General features: G+C 41.2%; 1 protein-coding gene across 3 annotated transcripts in view; it reads right to left on the bottom strand.

Moving 5' to 3' along the window:
• fto (FTO alpha-ketoglutarate dependent dioxygenase) overlaps positions 1–18,073 on the bottom strand; it is a 119,887-nt gene that overhangs the window by 61,234 nt on the left and 40,580 nt on the right. For all 3 annotated transcript variants that reach the window (XM_069515253.1, XM_069515316.1, XM_020080349.2), the window contains exon 8: positions 1,465–1,589. In XM_069515253.1, the coding sequence (XP_069371354.1) occupies positions 1,465–1,589 (125 nt within the window). The remainder of the gene's footprint in view (positions 1–1,464; positions 1,590–18,073) is intronic.

Below are 18,073 nucleotides of genomic sequence, written 5' to 3'. Positions count from 1 at the left end.
TGAGGGCAACAACACGGCAGGAAGTTCACACGTCTTTCAAAAGAAAAGATGGGGCTGTCAGGAATATCTGGTCTGTGGATTCAGCCCCTGGCAGTTTTGCTTTCTCTTGGCTCTGGATCATGTCTGTGTGTGTGTGTGTGTGTGTGTGTGTGTGTGTGTGTGTGTGTGTGTGTGTGTGTGTGACACTGAGGTCAAATCTGTCGATTGAGACAATAAGCAGTAAAACATATGCAAGTCGAGTGTTCAAATGTCGGTATTTGTGTGTGTGCTTGCTAGTGCTGAGAGGGGGAGTGTCTGAGAGAATGAACAGCTAAAATAACATGCTGTTGTGTGTGAGTGTGTGTGTGTGAGGCCTTTCCTTATCGGAATGAACGGTCTGTGTTCTAATCCCTGCACCCTCTGCCCTTATCTGGAAGGAAGGAAGTGACTGGGCTTATCCAAGACACACGTGTCGTTGTGATAGCTGTGATAGCTGCCAGGCCCAAGGACCACAAACAAACAGCGACCACACTACTGCGTATCTGTGGAATTCACATCTGCTCTTCAGAGGGAATCACTGTCGAAGCACAGTGAATGAAAGTGGGACTTATGTAGCAATTCCTGATTAGTTTGTTCCTTCATGTGATCACAGCTTGATCAGTACCCACAGGCTTAGTAAGACTTGTACATGTGCAGACACAACACACAATAACCCTGGTGCTACAGAGTACAATGAACAAGTACTCTTGCTTGTTATGAAATCCAAACGACGTGTGTGCATCAGTGTTTGGTCGTGTCCCATTTGTCGTAATGAGGAAGAGGCTATAAATGTTGAATATTGGCTTCTGTTATGATTTGGTTATTGAAGGTTGTGTAATCTATTCACATTGTAGGTGTTGACCATTAACCTCTATGAAATCAGAAAAGTTAATGAAATGGTTTCACTTGAGTAAAATGTATTTATATTGTGTGTTTATTGCTGAAATTATTATGATCTTTTCTATGTTATTTATTGCTTGTGAGACTTGTGAGGCCATTGTTTCTATCAATTTCATCAATTGATGGAACTGTTTTTAACCTATATTGATAATTACCATTAGTTTTTAACGGTGCATTTAAAACCTTTTTTTTTAAAATATGGGCTAAATATAACAAAACATTTCTGTATTTTCTATGCAGCATAAATGCCATTGCTTTGTGCAACTCATGGTAACAAAAGTAGGAAACATTTAAGTTAACACAATTTTCTGAGCAGCCCAATGCAAAAATAATATATATATGACACTGTGAAGTAAAATAATAAATAGGAATTTATACATTATGCAGAATAACTTTATTTCTATGATGATGTTTCCATTTTGAAATGTGTGACTGTGCCCATGTTTCAGTGTCTAACTTCACCTCTCAATCACATCTGTCATGAGAGTCATTTTTCAGGTCCAATGGGATGGAATAAAATTGCAAGTTGGTGTTACACTCTGTTACCTGTCTCTCCATGTCTGTCTTTGCTGGTGTCTGTCTGTCAAGGCAGACAGTAGGGTCTCTGCCATGTCCCTCCGTCCCTCCGCTGCACTGCCCTCCTCCTCCACTGTGGCCAGGAAGAGCATTGTCTGAAAAGTAGAAAATAGATGCATATTGTAGAACTGAATGAAAAGATGCTCTCACACCTGTTGATTGGCCCAGACCTTCAGACTTGTCAGTTTAGTCAGAATAAAAATAATAGGTGTGAAAGGTGCCTCAGACGACGGTCAGACGAAAAGACTTGATCTCAGTCCAGATCAAACTGAACCATTTTTTTTTTCAGTTGCAGTGTGAAAACATTTTTTTTCTGAATAGTTCCTCTCTACCAATTGCAGGAGGTTGAGATGATAAAAAGTAAAGAAGCAGAAACATCTCACAGGATTGCTTATAGTCTTTGAGACGGTTTGTTTGACCGAAGAGGATGTTCATTGTGCTGGTAATACACCACACATAATATTACACTGGCAACAAAATGAATGAAGTGAACTGCTTCATTAACTTTCTCCATTCAAATGGAAAGACACATTTTTTATACGCACTTCCCTCAAAAAAGTTAGCTAGTCCAATAGCCGAATTAATACATACAGCATATAAAACGTCTACTACCTCAATTGCAAAGTGAAACCAAAACTAACCGGATCAAATGGAAACAATGTAAAAGACATGAACCTTGGTTCAGCCCATGGTCCAAACTTTCAGCTGTGAACGCTTGGACCATAATGAAAAAACAGAAACAAACAAAACAAAGCTCACCTTTTTCTTCCATGTGTGATACAGAAGAGAACTGCTTTCCTTATACAGTGGCTAAACTCATATTGGTTGTTTTACCTGCCGCTACACACTTGAGCAAGACACATTACTAACTGGCTCTATTAAATCTTCCTCTAAATAATAAAGTGCGTCGAGTGGAAAGACAACCTGAAGCAATTCCCTCCATCCTTGAGCTTCTCTTCTCAGTTTAGAAATTACACAGCTCTGAGCCAAGACTCCATTATAACATCCCTGGGACGGCGACATACAGTAAGTCTAGTATAAAGTCAGTTTCACATCAGAGGACGGGCAAATTACACCCAATATTAGAGTGTGAGTCAATTAATCACGTCCTGCACAGCAGAGTGTAATGTGTGAGTATCCCCCTGTTGAACATGAATTACAGGCCGGCTTAAAGTGTGACGTGGCACATCAGTGCTAATCTGAGACATCCTGGCAAACCTTCGCCTCCAAGTCCTCTGCAGCCTCTAAGCTGGTTGAGAGGGAGTCAAATGAAAAAGGATCTGGCAGCCCAAATTAAATGCAGTGCTGTCAGCCACACTCAAATCCCTCTTTCCCTCACCGTCTCCCTCTTCTTCTCTACCCTTCACAAACTCGCTCCCTCTCTGAATATCCTTAAATGTCTCCCACCCCCTCCTCCCCTTCTCCTTGCCTCTGAGAAGTGATGGATCTGTAACTCTGACTGACTCTGACGCCTTGTTAAGAACAGTCTCTTCCTGTCACATCTACCAGTCGAGCGTGTTCATTTCTTCCCATTAACAGTCACTCACCTCCCCAGTCATCCAACCCTCTTTTCAAAAAACCCACAATGTAAAGGAACCTTCATTTCTTCTTCTCTACCTCTTTTTTAATCCTTTTCCGACAATCCACCTGTCTGTCTTAATTCGTGTGAAGATAGGTTTGACTGTCTGTCTCTGTGTGTTTCCGAAAGGAGAGGAGCGTGATTTGCAGACAGTGTAATATGCTTACTTCTTCCACACCACAGGACAGGTGTCAAAACATACGGCGGCGTGTGACTGATTACACCTGACTCTGAGGAGACACCAAAGATTAAGGTGACCAGGAGGAAGCAGGGTCGGTCGCCTGCCTATGGAAACTGTACCATTTGGTTTGGATCAAACTGCGTCCTCCTGGGATGAGTGACAGGCTAAGAAAGTGCCAGAAAGTGCATTCAGACTGTATCACCATCTCAGTATGAAGGCATCATATTGCTACGCCGGCCGTGTAGCATAGTTTCAGTGGTTCAAGCACAGCGCTGAAGAGCAAGTGATTCGAAGTTAATCTGAAACGTGCTCTGACGTGCTTGTGTCAGCCGTCCCTCAAAAAACTGATCTGGGAACAGAACAAGTTGCAAGAAATTAAAGACAGAACAGACCTATAGCTTTAAATGTGTGAAACTAACTTAAAATTGCAGCCACTAAAATAATCCATCCATCCATTATCTTATTCTTTTGAGGGTGGGAGCTGGAGCCAATCCCAGCTGACATCAGGTGAGAGATAGGGTGCATCCTGGACAGGTGGCAAACATATCGCAGGACCAACATACAGACACAGATTACCATTCACACCTACATTCACAACTACTGTTAATCTAGACTCTCCAAATAACCTAACCCCAATGTCTTTGGACTGTCGGAGGGTACCCAGATTTCCCAGAGAAAAGAAACACACACAGACACAGGGAAAATAAAGACAGACCCCGGCCGAGTCAGGATTTGGACCGGGAACTTTATTGCTATGAGGCATCATTGCTAACAATGCACCTAGCCACTTAAATAATGAAAAATTGTTAGTGCATATCATCACCTTGTTTTGTGTTAAATTGCTGGACAAAATGCATCAAGAAGGTTTTTGTCCGAACTGAAAGATGATTAGGACAACACAATAGATCTTAACCCCTGCAAACACACTTCCTCTTCCTTTTAACTCACAGGTGATGGCTTGTGCTTTGGGAGTGGTTTGTATACAAAAGCCATATGAGGATAGGTGTGCCATTAATACTGTGCATGTGTGTTACTAAACCTCCTATTTGTGTGTGTTTACATGCCAAAGTGTGTGTGTGTTTGTCTGATCTTGTGTTTAGAAGAACTGCTGCTGAGAGAGATCTTCAGGTTTAGCCCCAGGCTGATCCCTATGCCATTCAGCCACCCCACCGGTTGTTTACTGGTCAAGCCAGGCCTCAGTCAGCTACTCCCGGACTACAGCCCTTTGTCTGCAGGTCCGTGCTCTCAATAATCAGCCCCCTTTTCCCTCCTATTTACCCCTTGATGACAGTAGCTGTCCTCAGCCTCCACCTCTCTCAGCCTGATGCTGACCACAGATGTCCCCCTGACCCAGGCCACATCCCGAGGTGAACAAGAGGACAAGGAGGAACTAGGTGCCCCCAATCCCTGGTCCCCAGAACAGCAAACTCAACCTTGTCTATTTTACTACAGATGGGCATAAACATTTCTGGTGCTGTGCAGAAGCAGGGTAAGTAAACAAACATGCAGCTATAGGCCTAGGTGATATTTTCGTTGGTGGAGAGTCAGAGTGATGATAGCGTTCTAAGCGAAGGCTGGCTGGAGGGCAGCCTGGGGCGGCTCACTAACACCTCAAGCCAGGACTGTATCTTAACACCAACAAGCATCTGTCTATTCTTTCACATAACAACATGTCATTCACTCAACACAGGGTAACAGAACAGGGAAGATGGTTGATACACAGTGCAATATGGTGTACATGCCTTTAAACTTTATATAATATCTGTCACGGCTCACATGATAGCAAAGAAACAACTGCTCAAGGGAGGAGGGTTAAAAAAAGATACATGCCAAGGTGAAGGTTTACACTCCATAAAACAGAGCTACTAGCTGACCACCACAGTGTCTGAGAAACTATTAACACCCTGTGAAACGTCTTAGCTGACTTCAGACCAGCACTTTCAGGGGGCCCAGAGCACTCTTATGCTCACTGGCACTCACTTATATAGGAAACCTTTTTACGTCTCGAGGCCACAAACACTTACAAATCCCCAGATGTACCTCCCTTATTTACTATTTCAACCCAGAGGGGTGATTTTTAGCCCAGATTATAGACTTTCCAAATGACGGATGGTTCCCTAAAAAAAGGCAGGTGGTAAACAAACGCACAAGTAACACCAAACATTCTAGCCGGTGGCTGATGTTAATTTGCAACCACTGTGCCTCCGCTCCTGAGCTAAGTGCACCTCTGTCCATCAGACTGGCAACCTCTGCCGCCTGCCGCCCTGACATTAGCATGTGTAACAGGCCCAGCAACAGGCCAGCAGACTCCCCTGTCTCTCTATGTGCCAACACGTCTGTGCGCCCATATGGAGGCAGGCGTGGCCCTAACTAGTAATGTGTTCTACTGTTTGTGACTGCTGAACTGTCACTGGGGCCTTTAAATTATAGTAATAGCATGCAAGAACTTGAAACCTTGGAAAAATCAGCTCACTACATTAAAGATTACATTTACTATGTTTAGGAGCCAAAATAATAAAGACCATTACTCTATAGTGAGTGAGAAATTGTTAAATGAAGTTATTTTCATCTGCAGAGGATACTGTTAATCATGTGGCCTGGACCAAATTGCCCATCCTTTGCTCCATCCTTTATCTGTACCACCACTCCTTTGAGGGTCGCAGGTGGAGCTGGAGCCAATCCCAGCTGAGGGAGAGAGGCCGAGTACAAACTAAACAAGTCACCGTGTACTGCAGGCCCGACATATAGAGACAATCAACTCACATTCACACCTACAGTCAATTTAGAGTGTCAACTTAACCTAACCCCAGTCTGCATGTCTTTGGACTGGGGAAGCTAGAGTACTTAGAAAACCCACCCAGACATTGGAAGAACATGCAAACTTGTAACGGGAAGCAGCCTGGCCAAACCAGGATTCCAACCTCATGCTGTGAGGCAACAGTGCTAACTTGACCACATTGTGAGGCAGTACAGATATTTTTTATAAAGAAAAATCTTCCACTTACAACATTGTCTATGGCTTGAAACTTTTCTACAACCTTGTCTATAACCTCTATTAACCTTGATCAAATCTTCAAGATCAGGGGGGATTCAACTTGGTCCCCAAGAGTCTGAGAGCTCTGATGATTTTCATTTTAGCCATTAGCTAAAAGACTGATTAACATCTGAGAATAACACCAGCTGAATGACTTTGGCAAATACCCTAATATCCTGGAAAGAGAGCAACTTTTTCCAACCACAGCAATTACATGAGATTTGTAAAATGAATTATTCATAATCTAACATCCCTTGCTGTCATTCCTCCCTAACCTGACTTCCTGTTGCCCATCTATATGGCCAGCACATTATCTCAAGGTTTGAAGTCGAAGCCTATTCTCCACATCTCCAGACACTCCACTGACGTCTGCTGCCACAGATTTAAGCTCAGCCGCTCTGACATCTGATTTCATAGGTCTTAGGAGTGGGAGTTTGGCAGACTCTTAGCTGTCTCCACCCCCCCCCCCCCCCCTAATACAAGAAACCAATATCAACTTGACCGCTGGTGGAAAAAGGCATCAGGCACCTTGCTCGGGGTAATGGATAGCTTCAGCTCACTGATATAAACAACTGGGGAGCTGTGATCCTGCAGTTCCAGTCTGGACAAGGGATCTGTGTGTGTTTGCTACACGCTACCACTGAGTTACTTTGCTCTTTTGGGGGGAAAGCAGACAGGGGCTCTCCACCGGTGGAAAAATTATATTAGTCCGGGAAGAAATAAATCCAGACCACATTCACCTTTCTGTGACATCACACCTTAAGTCATAAAGTGTGTGCGCCTGTGTTTTATTTTCTTGCCGTCTGCCTCCTGTCACATGATTACAGATGGCTCAAAATTGAGGCCTATCTGAAATTAAGTTTGCTCAGCTTCCATTACGTAAGATTGGTTGATAAGATGTGCGTGTGTTGGTGTGTTGGTGTCTGTGTGTGTTTGTGTGGGGAAAGAGTGAAAGAAAGAAAATGTTCTAAAATATATAAAGTCTCTGGAAGATCATTCAACAAAAAATGTCTTTATGTGTGCTGTTGTATCTTTAGCTTTGTTTGACTCATCTGTAAAACTCTTATAACTGTGTTTTTAAATTCAGTAAATTCAGATTTTTATTTAGATCAGCATCAAATTGCACACACTCATAAATATCAGTCCCCTAAAAATGCCTGTTTTTTCTTCAAAAGCCGCAAATTATCTTCTGAGAAATCACTGAGAATGTTGAAAAACACACTATTTTGAGATATTTAAGAAAGTTAAAATAAGTTCCTGCATACACCCCTGATCTAGAACTGCACCAAAATTTAATGGATCCCTCCCTGACCAATATCACATCCTTATACCAAGTTTGGAATAATCTGCGTAATTCTGGAGAAAATGTCGATTTTACTGTTTCTAGAAAACTTTGCAAAATAATTCTATTCAAAGTCTATCAAGATGTTTATAAAATTGGAAGAGATCTTTCTTAAAGAACTTCTAGTGATGCCTAATTTTACTTTGTTAGTGTGTGCCCATTTGTGTGTGGTTGCATCATTGTGTTCTCGCTATCTCCGTGGTGATAGACACTGAGGCTTTTCTGCCAGATTGACCCTTGGAAGACTGCAGGCACCATCAATTATGTCAGCCAGTAAAATGGGCTTCGCTACGCACAGCAGATTATATGGAGTGTAAAACATTAGAAAAATGTGTCTGAAACATCAGAGTAACATGTTTGAAGTGACAAAGGGTCTGGGGGTGGGAGGGGGGGGGAAACCTCCCAAAAAGGGAAGACCCCTGACAAGTGATTTTGTTTGAAGACATTGTAACACACACAAGTGGGCAGGGACGCTTTCTATGGCCCCTAGGGCTGTCCATCTTCTAGGCCGAATACAAGCAGAATGGGAGGACATATGCTTTCCACAGGGTCAAATAAAGCAGAACTCACAGGCTTTTGTGGCGCTGCCTTTTTGGTGGAGAGAAGAAAAGGAAAATCTGTTGTCGGGTCGTCGTCCAGTGGGCCCACAAAAATCACATAAAAATTCACCCGTCTGTTTCTTGCAGGAGCTTTTGTCTCCGTCTCATGATAAGGAGCATGGATCCAGTTTGCCTTAATGGCTAAAGCACAAAGTTCTTAGTCTGAATGAGCTCTCCAGCAGGCTGGGGCAGGACACAGACGCACACACACACATAAACATTTGTACAAACTCCTCACTGGCCTGGAAAGAATGCATCATCCATCCATCACAAGAAAGCTTGGAGAGGTGCTTTGACTAATTCAGGACAATGAAGACTGAGCTGGACAGAGATGTCTGCGATGAGCGTGACACTGAAGCACCTTCTACTCTGTTAAAATTCCCTTTCTGTCTTTCAGTGTATGAAAGCTGAGTCTAGATTCTCGCTATAGATAGCAGATTGTGATCAGCGCCTCACTCTCCTGCCAGTAAAAAGCTTTTTGCTGACTGGGGCCAAAGCCAGCCCTAGAGTTACAGTGTTACACACACACGCCGTACCATACTTCATGTCTTCAAAAATGCTAAACCAATAAAAAGGGTTTCCATCCATCTAGACACGCTCACATAGAGCAGTTTTGTGTTTTGTGGGGGTTGGGGATATGCCTAGATGGGCTGAAAGGAACTTTTCACAAAGTTTTGATTGACTATAAAAAGTCTGAAGTGTAGTGATTGTCCTAATCCTTGCATCTGTCTAAAGGCTGCTGTAGTGAAACCAAACAAGCTGTTATATGTCTAATCAAACATCAGCGGTGATTCGAGAATGAAGATGTCAAATGTAGGAAAGAAACTGCAAAACTGCAAAAAAGTACATATTTAATAAAGGAGTTGATGGACAAACAGCAGCCAACATTTATACATGAGTTTTGTTCCTAACAATATTGAAGAATTCAATTACGTGAGCTCAATTATGTGTTTAATATAACATCAATACTTATGGATGATAAATAGTCTCTTTTGCATCATTGTATCTCAATAACAGGAGTGTGTTTATTCTGCTGCTTCTCTATGGATATCGACTAGCAGCCCCCCCTTTTTTTTTGCCTTATACAATTCTCTCCCTCCTACATGGCTCTGCAGTAATAGACAAAGGCACACACCATGAAGCACTAACATTTAACTGGATTATGGACTCACATCCTCTATAAAATGCTGTCTACTTCAATCTGGCAAAGACGTCACAGGCACTGGCGGTTTTTACATTCTACGCCACATGTTCAACACAAAGCATACATGCTTGAAAAAGAATGGCACTGAGGAGTATATCAGTGTAATTGAATGAATTAAATGGACTTAAAAGTGAATTCACTTCATGTTGGAGTGAGTTACATCTTGTACCTGATGAGTATAAAGCCTCTATGGTTATATATACTGACATCATTGTTTTCATGACATTTTTATTCCAGGTTTATTCTTTTAAAAAAAATTTTGTTGGGTATTGAAACTTTGAATCAGCATGAACACAGCCCCTGATGATTTATCAAACAATCCATAGTAACAACAATATATTATTACAATGAAAAAAACAAAAAGCAATGGCCGATTTGGCAATAGGATAATTATCTAAAGATGGAATGTGTAATATTATCATTAATATAGTGTACAGTAAATGTGGAAGACCATACATAAACAATGATTTGAATGATAAACACCTGCAATCTGTAACGTCTGCTGTTTGGGATCTCTCAATCAAAACAGTTAGCAAAGATCTTGTTTGATGAGGTTGTGAAGCAGTTGAGGATCATGGGAGTTGTTGTCTTCACCACCAGTGCCGATGAAAATCTACCTAATGTGACTCGGGCACAAATCATGTTCAGGGATGAGGTAATGCTTTTGAGTTTTATCTAAAAAGACTAATGGTGATACGAGTGACCAATACAGTTTGTGTTTCCTTCTTCAAGTTGTTTACGGAGACGGGTAAAGCACAAATGAAAGCAACCAAAATAAAACATCCACTAACCTTGAAGAATAGTGGAGATTTCTCTGGGTTTGAACATTGATGGAAACATTTGGATAATGTAGGTACACAAGTCAACTAATACACATAACTTATGTTTTTTTATTGCAATAAAACATTTTAAAACATTTTAATACGCTGTTGTTACTGATGTTGTAATTGCTAGTGAAAACAAGGAAAAGAGATATGTTGAAGTTTCTCAAGTGTTTCTAAACAACACGATTTTCCACACATTTACAAAGTACCCCCTACCCACTGTGTTATGTATGTATATTATGTACATGTGATTGCTACCCACCCAGGGAGGCTGATGAGAGCGGCTAAAGGGTGTTTATGAGACTGTTAGCCAGGAGAGGATGCCGCCCTGCAGCTCATACCCAAATAAAAGAGCCATTTATTACATCCAACATGACCCTCTCATTACACACAAATAGGAATTAATGAGCACTATATCGGGCGCTCCCAGCGGAGTGAGGCGGGGCCCGCTAAAGGACTAGCGTTAATTACACTGTCCTACATCTCACCCATTTAACACCACCCATCAGATCACTCTATCTGCAAGGGAAGGATAAGAGGGTGGAAGAGTTTCACTACCTGGAGGGACGGACACTCTCAGCATCACCAGTGTGGTTCAACTAGAACATTTGCTTTGTATTTGTAAAACAACAAACTTGGAGCTGATTACTTCAATAAACCGCTACATAGGAGTAAATATAAAAAAATGATCATGTTTCTTTGTTTTTCTTGTTACTGCCTGAGTCTTACGTTGATCTCAATTCCTGTTGGTTATGATTATTTTTTATTGTTCAGATGTAAGGGCACAGAAACTCTGGTTGTCACGGCTTTATAACAGTGAGTAGACAGAGCAGCTGCCAGTGGTGGAAGAAGTACTTGAAGATTTTACTTGACAAAAATGTACTCAAGTAAAAGTAAAAGTAAAAGTACTATATTAACTTTTTTTATTTGAGTAAAAGTAAGTAAGTACTTTATATATTAAAAGTAAAAATAATTGCAGAGTGTAGCTTTTTCCTGAAGGCAACATTCAACTACATTAATGTAGCTGAGCCTCTGCAGGTGCACTTTGCTCTGGTTAAAAGAGGCGGGGTCTGATGTTACCTGTTTGCTCTGATTGCATTAACGGACCATTTCCCCCCTCATTATTGATTACAAATACAAATAAAGAATAGATACATGAAAAATTAAAGGACAGTAGCAAAGTAAATGTACTTTTTTACATCCCACCACTGTAGTGTGAGACCTCACTGAAGAGTTACAGAGTAATTACAGTAGTTGTGCTTACACACTAAATGCGATGAATGATTATAACAGACGTGTGTGTGTGTGTTCACTTAATTTTTAAAAATTATTAAAAGAAACTAAAAAAACATTTGGTGATTTGTCTGAATACAAGTGTTTCTTGTCCTATAATATTCATTTACCAGTGTGGAGACATCAACAGAGAAACTAGTGGATAAACTGTGTGAGTAAACACACATTCTGTATCAGGCTTGATCTCTGTTAGGTTATTCTCTGTATACTGCACACGGCTTGTACACAGACGAAGAAAGAGAAAGAAGAGGCAGAAATAAAGCTCACAGGACGTGTCTTTCCTCCCGACTGTACTCACATCACCTTGTCTACAGCCTCAGCTTTTTTTCTTCCATTCTGGTTTGACTTCAATCTTCTCTGTTATCTCTCTGTTCCCCCTCACCCCGGTTAATGCAACAACCCTGCCGATGTTTTCATCTTTGTTGCACCTCCTCCACCTTCCCCCCCAAATAAATTATACAATCATCATGAACAATCTTTTCCCACATATCTTCCTTTTCTTTGCATCTCTTCAAGCAAATCAAACAATTTTACACCGTCTTACCATCAGTATCAGCCCATTCTCTGTGTTAATGGTATTGAAAGGTGGCTTTATGTTCTTCAAAACCCCAACACAAAAGCTGCTCCTGTGTCTCTCAAGCATTACAGAGGTGCTGGGATATCAAGTGAAACATTTTCTAAATTTCAACAGAAAGCTGATTATTGATCAAATCTTGTTCACATGTAAAGTGTGATTCAGTAAAAAAGCCATATATGACTTTGTAGCTTTGAGTCTTTATCTACCAACTTTACTCCAATTGGTAATATTTTTTTTATTTGCTACCCATTGAAGTAATTTTCAGTGCATTTTTATACTGAGGTTTTTAGTAAACCAATATTATCTGAAAATTCCATTTAACAATGGGTTTACTCTTTTTTGTTCCTTAACAGATTCAAGGGGGGATTTTATTTATTGTTCACTTTGAGAAAACTATATTGGGGTGGGCTGTTTTCATTTTCATTAATCGCCTTTATTTATTGTTTCACTGTGTGTGGGGGCGGTACGAAGCCCTCGGAGACTCTGACTGTGATTAGTGGCTGCGCAAGTAAATGTGAAATGAATATGAGTTGACCTGCAGTTAAACAAGAAGAACGATATCAACAACAGGACCTGACGAGGATCCAGATTCAGATTCCCATGATTTTATTAAAAGTGCATACATAGTGTTCAGAGTTTGACAGCTATTTTTTATCCACTCCGTTTTTCCGAGCTCAGAATGTCTCAATATGTGTATCACTGTTTCTGAACATGATCAATGTTGAAGGCCACGTACTCAGTATTCAATAGGATTAATGCTGCAATAACATGATATTCATTAAACAAGAATTGAAGTTACTCTCTTTGTCTTTAGTGACAAAACAATGTGTTTTCTTGTGTCTGTCATAATTTCTTTAACTTCGCCACTCTGACTTGATTCCCAGCAAAAGTAAACAATTACACCTGGATCAAAGTGCTGGAATAATTATATGTCAAGAGCTGGTTAGTAGTAATGTCTCTCGTCAGTTATAAGAGGGGTGGGCTTGTGTGATGCTCTGAAATCTCTCTTTCATCTTTTTATACTTTCTCCCCCATCAAGGCACTATTGCAACTCACACACAGACACACACACAGACACACACACACACACACACACACACACACACACACACACACACACACACACACACACACACACACACACACACACACTCCATCCTTTGCATCTCTCTCTGTTGGTATGACACAGGAAGAAGCCGGGCCCTGCAGCCAACCCCGCCGTCCACACTGAATGCGATTAAGCTGAGCAGTGATTAATCTGGGCTGCCCCATAATTCCTCTTTACTACTTTAATGGATGTTATCTCTCCTCCTCTGAAGGCTTATCTTGCTGATCGAGGCCAAGGAAGAAGAGAAGGGAGAGGAAGAGGATGGGGTGGCCGCACAGTAGAGGAGGAGGGGGGGGAATCACACCAAATCCATACAGAGGTAAGTAAATGAATAAGTAAGTAAATAAGTAAGTAAATAAATAAACGCGGGGATTGAGGGAGCTGCTAAGCGGATCAAGCAGATCAGTCTCTGTAAAGTGCTCATTTGTTTTCTAAGAAGACGAGACAAGCCGCCTTCAAAGCCCGCTGATACAGTAAAAACGCTGTCAACATCACAATTCGCAGACAAACAAAATAAATTATCCAAACCACTGTCAATAAAACTCCCCACCCCCTCACTGTAAAACCCAGGTGTCTTCCAATCATTGGCACAAAGACAAACTAGAAAAAAGAAGAGGGATTTTTCGATTATCTCATTTTCTTTCCTAAGTGCCAGTAAAACAATGGCGTTGTTTTATTTGTGGTTTCCCACATTGTGACACTCAATGATAGCAAAGTTCCTCTAATACATTCCAAATCCAGCCGTTCACAGCACAGGAACAAGATTCCTCAGGTCTGACTCGACAGGAGGAATAAAAACGCAACCAAAGGTTTCAGGAAAAAGGTGCTACATCCTGTTATTGAGAAATAATTACACACTCATATGAGGGATCATTTTAATCATTTTAAATGAGATCGTGCTCCACAAGGAATTGTACCCAAGGAGATAAAATGAACTGGCACACTATGAACTATGTGTGTGTATATTTGTGCACATTTCAATGAGCCACTTTTATTCTACGACGCAACATTCAAAAGTAACTGAATATTGTAGTACTGCAATGTGCAGTAGCCTCAAAATAAATCCATGAAAGGAGTCTTAAGAAATCTAATTTTCAACTGCAAAACTACTCTCCATTTCAAACTTCAAGGAGTCAAATGAAAACACCACAAAGTTTCTTTTTAATCGGGTGTTTATTAAAAGTGTGTCTCTTTTGCTGTTTTTGTCCTTCCATTCTTTGTAGAAGTCAGCGGAGGAGTGACAGGGTTAAACCTGTTCATCGCTCCTCTTCTTTTTCTTTTTTCTTTTTTCCTCCGCTCTGGCTTACAGCGATGTTGCAGCGAGATTCTGTCATAGACAAATCTCTGTGGGATACCATTCACCACTAGTGTACATCTTTAGGTACAAAGCTGCGGGCTGCATTGGCTCCAGGTAACATAAACGCTCCCTTCAAGCCACCGCGTATCTGCCCATGAAAATTCTCTAAAGGGCTTTAAGCATTTACGCAGAACACTATCAGGCACTGCCGAAAATTCAGCTTACCCTGTTGAATAGGGACTTCAAAGAGAATTGCAAATACCTTTGCACCGCTACATTTTCTCCCCTATCCGTCGCTCTGTCTCTTCCTGCTTCTTTTCATTTTATATTTCCAAACACAAGCTGCTGCATGATGTAAAATGTATTATCAGCCATATATTTCCTCTTTAAATGAATAATAACAATAATCTTTGAGTAATTTCTTTTTTATACGGCTCCGTCTAAATAGGGCAAAGCAAAGCAAGCTAATATAGAGCTGTGGGTAAACAAGGCCGTGCAATAATGAACGTCTGGATTAGGCCTCTAGCCTATGTTGTGTGATAAGGAGAAACAGCTGCTAGTATCCAGGTAAGAGCACACATTGACTGTCAATGAAGGATAAACTACTGTGCAGCTACACATTTACTCACACACACTGTGGACATACATATAAAGTTACATGGACACAAACCTACACATGCATACACACAAACACACACATGCACACTGCATGCGTAAGAGTCGCAAAGAATTGGAATATAATGAATGTATAAGCCTATTTGCACAGTATATAGCTTAAAATGCAAAACAATATGTTGCATAAACAGTGTGATTTAATGTAAGAGATAATAAATGGCTTCATAATGAGCAATAAAAAAATGGTCTTTAAACAGTTTACTGCTTAGTTCACACTTATAATTAATCTGGGTTCCATGTGTGCATATAAAGTGGGTATAAAACTGACTGTGCAAGTAAAACAGCGAGGGGGAGAGAAAAATGACGGCTAGTAAACATCTGCAACATGGTGCAGCGATGGCCTCGCTCGCCAAAATGTGCTGTCTTTTTCACCCTCAGCTGGACCGGCGTGGCAAGCTCTTCCAGTAATACATTACAAAAAATTGCTCTCCGAAATTATTTACGGCAGAACGCACAACAGAAACCATAACATTTATAATGTTTTACAAAGCCATCAAATAAGTGGAGAGGGGATTAATTGCCCCGGCCCGACCTTAAAATAATTATTTTGAGCGGTGCAACTCTAAACTCCAATGAAATTGATACACTTTGATAATTAGATTCTTGGCACTGACCCGCTGAAGTCAATAAAGGTTATTAAGGCCAATTGCTGTCTAAACGCATTACGGGCAGGGTAAACTGTCCGTCGGAGGCCCCTGCTACTCCAGCGCCAATATGATAATCCATTCTCCGTCCTGGGGTTTCTTCCCCTGCGCCTGTGTCTCCACTCTGCCATACAAAACCAGATTGGATTCGCTTAACCTTTCCAGGACTTTGATCAAATGAGCTCACACAGCAATAACATTTACATTGACCCCCCACCCCATCCATCCTCCCCCCAACACACACACAACCTCTCTCTCTCTTTTCTTCCTCCCTCTGTCTGTCTCTACAGTCTCTCCATACAGCTCACAATCCCTCTCTCCCTCTCTTAACGTCTCCCAAGCACCCTCCCTCCACACGCGCCAGGTCAATAACCTAATCAGCTATCGATGGCGACCTGGCCAGGCTGTGTACAATTGCAGTGCAACCCTCTTCGCCAGCTCAGATTGTTTGCAAAGACTGTTATTAAAGAGAGGGGAGAAGATGAAATGGTCACCAAGCACATCCCCGCACATATACACACACACATAGACAACACGCACAGAGATGCACACACAGGTATGCATGGAAAAAGCCATGCAGCCTCTGTTATAAATCAGAGGTAGATTTTGTCACATAATGAGAAAATAAAAGTGTGTACTGCATATATGTGTGTGTGTGTGTGTGTATGTGACCAAACCATTGGAAAACAGGGAGTGACAGGCTGGGTGAATAGAGTAGAGGAAGACATGGCCCCGATACTACTTCCTGTTTTGTACATCTTGAATTATACAAATGTATTCAACGGAGTGGATCCCATTTATTATGAAAGTAGATTAATTTCCTTGATATGTGTTGAAAAGATTTCCATCTACAAGGCTCGTTCTCCTGTCAAATAAGGGGGAAAGTGTGAGGGAGAGACAGGGAGATGTGGCGGGAGAGTGGAAGCGAGAGAACAAGAGGAAGAAAGAACATAAAGAGAGAGAGAGAAAGAGGGAGACGGAGTGCACTGAAATCTCTTTGCATCCTCGGTGGCTTTTGAAGTTGCGAGATGAGCAGCCACAGAAGTCAGGAAAGTGACAAATTAGGGAAAAAGCTGTACTGTGCAAGCAGAGCTGCTAAATCAATTAAAGTCATGCAGAGTGCATACATTAACATCACTGGCACGCACACACACATACATACACACACACGTGCACTAATACACACACATGTGCATGCACACACAGGACAGGAGACAGAAAATAAATAAAAGGGATATGTGCTCATGGGCTCGTTTCTGTCGCTTCTCCCCCACAGTGAAAAGAGGAAAAGATAAAAAATACCACACTGGTATTTAAAATATTCTGCATAAAGCCAAGACTCTCTGTCTATTGTCAGTCACATAGAAGCTATTCATTGTTGCTAGTTTAAAGAAATGTCACTATTGTATGATAGCCATGATAGCAGTGTCCTGAGGGAACAGGGCTGAGAAGCAGGCAGGTCTAAATGGAGTCCAGCACCCTGAATCACAAGGGAAAGTAAAACCTTTAAGTTAATGTTCTTTTTCCACCCCTCCAGAAACAACCTTTACCTTAAATACACTGAAACCACATTCACACACACACACACACACAATACCTTTCCCTGTACCTGTGCTTGAAATCGATTCAGAAACCCTCTCTTTTTTGTTTCTATCAAGGAACCACATGAATTCATGAGGTACCAAAAAAGAGGCAAGTCAGTGGACTTGTTTTGTTTCGATTTCCTTATATATTTATTTATGTATTTTATCAGAATGTCATTCAAATGGAAGGATAAGCATTTGCATGACAACAGGCTGAGGAGCAGAGAGGGAGCCCCAGGGAGAGACAGTATCCATAAACAGGAGCTGGTCCCCCCACATTGCAATATTCTCCGCACAGACTAACAAACGCATACATAGCCCTGCGCATCCCACAACACTGTGTGCTAAATATGACAATAAAGAGGGGAAGTGCACTGTTTGTATAGCTATTTTAGCAAGATAAAACAATAGGCTGTTTTATTGCTACAGCGCAGTGTATAAAACAACACATTTTACAAACTCTATTTAAAGAGACATATATTTGTTATTTTAAAACAACCGGTGGTGATATCAAATTCGACAAAAATAGTGCTGTATTAAAATATCCTCTGCAGGCAGGAACAGAAAAAAATCTAAATAAATAAATGGCAAACAGGCATCTGCACACGGCGGGTCACTCGTATTTCACTAAATTACACT

This window comes from Paralichthys olivaceus, chromosome 1 (genome assembly GCF_024713975.1).
Source record: "Paralichthys olivaceus isolate ysfri-2021 chromosome 1, ASM2471397v2, whole genome shotgun sequence".
Lineage (NCBI taxonomy): Eukaryota > Metazoa > Chordata > Actinopteri > Pleuronectiformes > Paralichthyidae > Paralichthys > Paralichthys olivaceus.
Note: the sequence above shows the minus strand (reverse complement) of the source record. Positions and strands in the feature narration are given on the sequence as shown.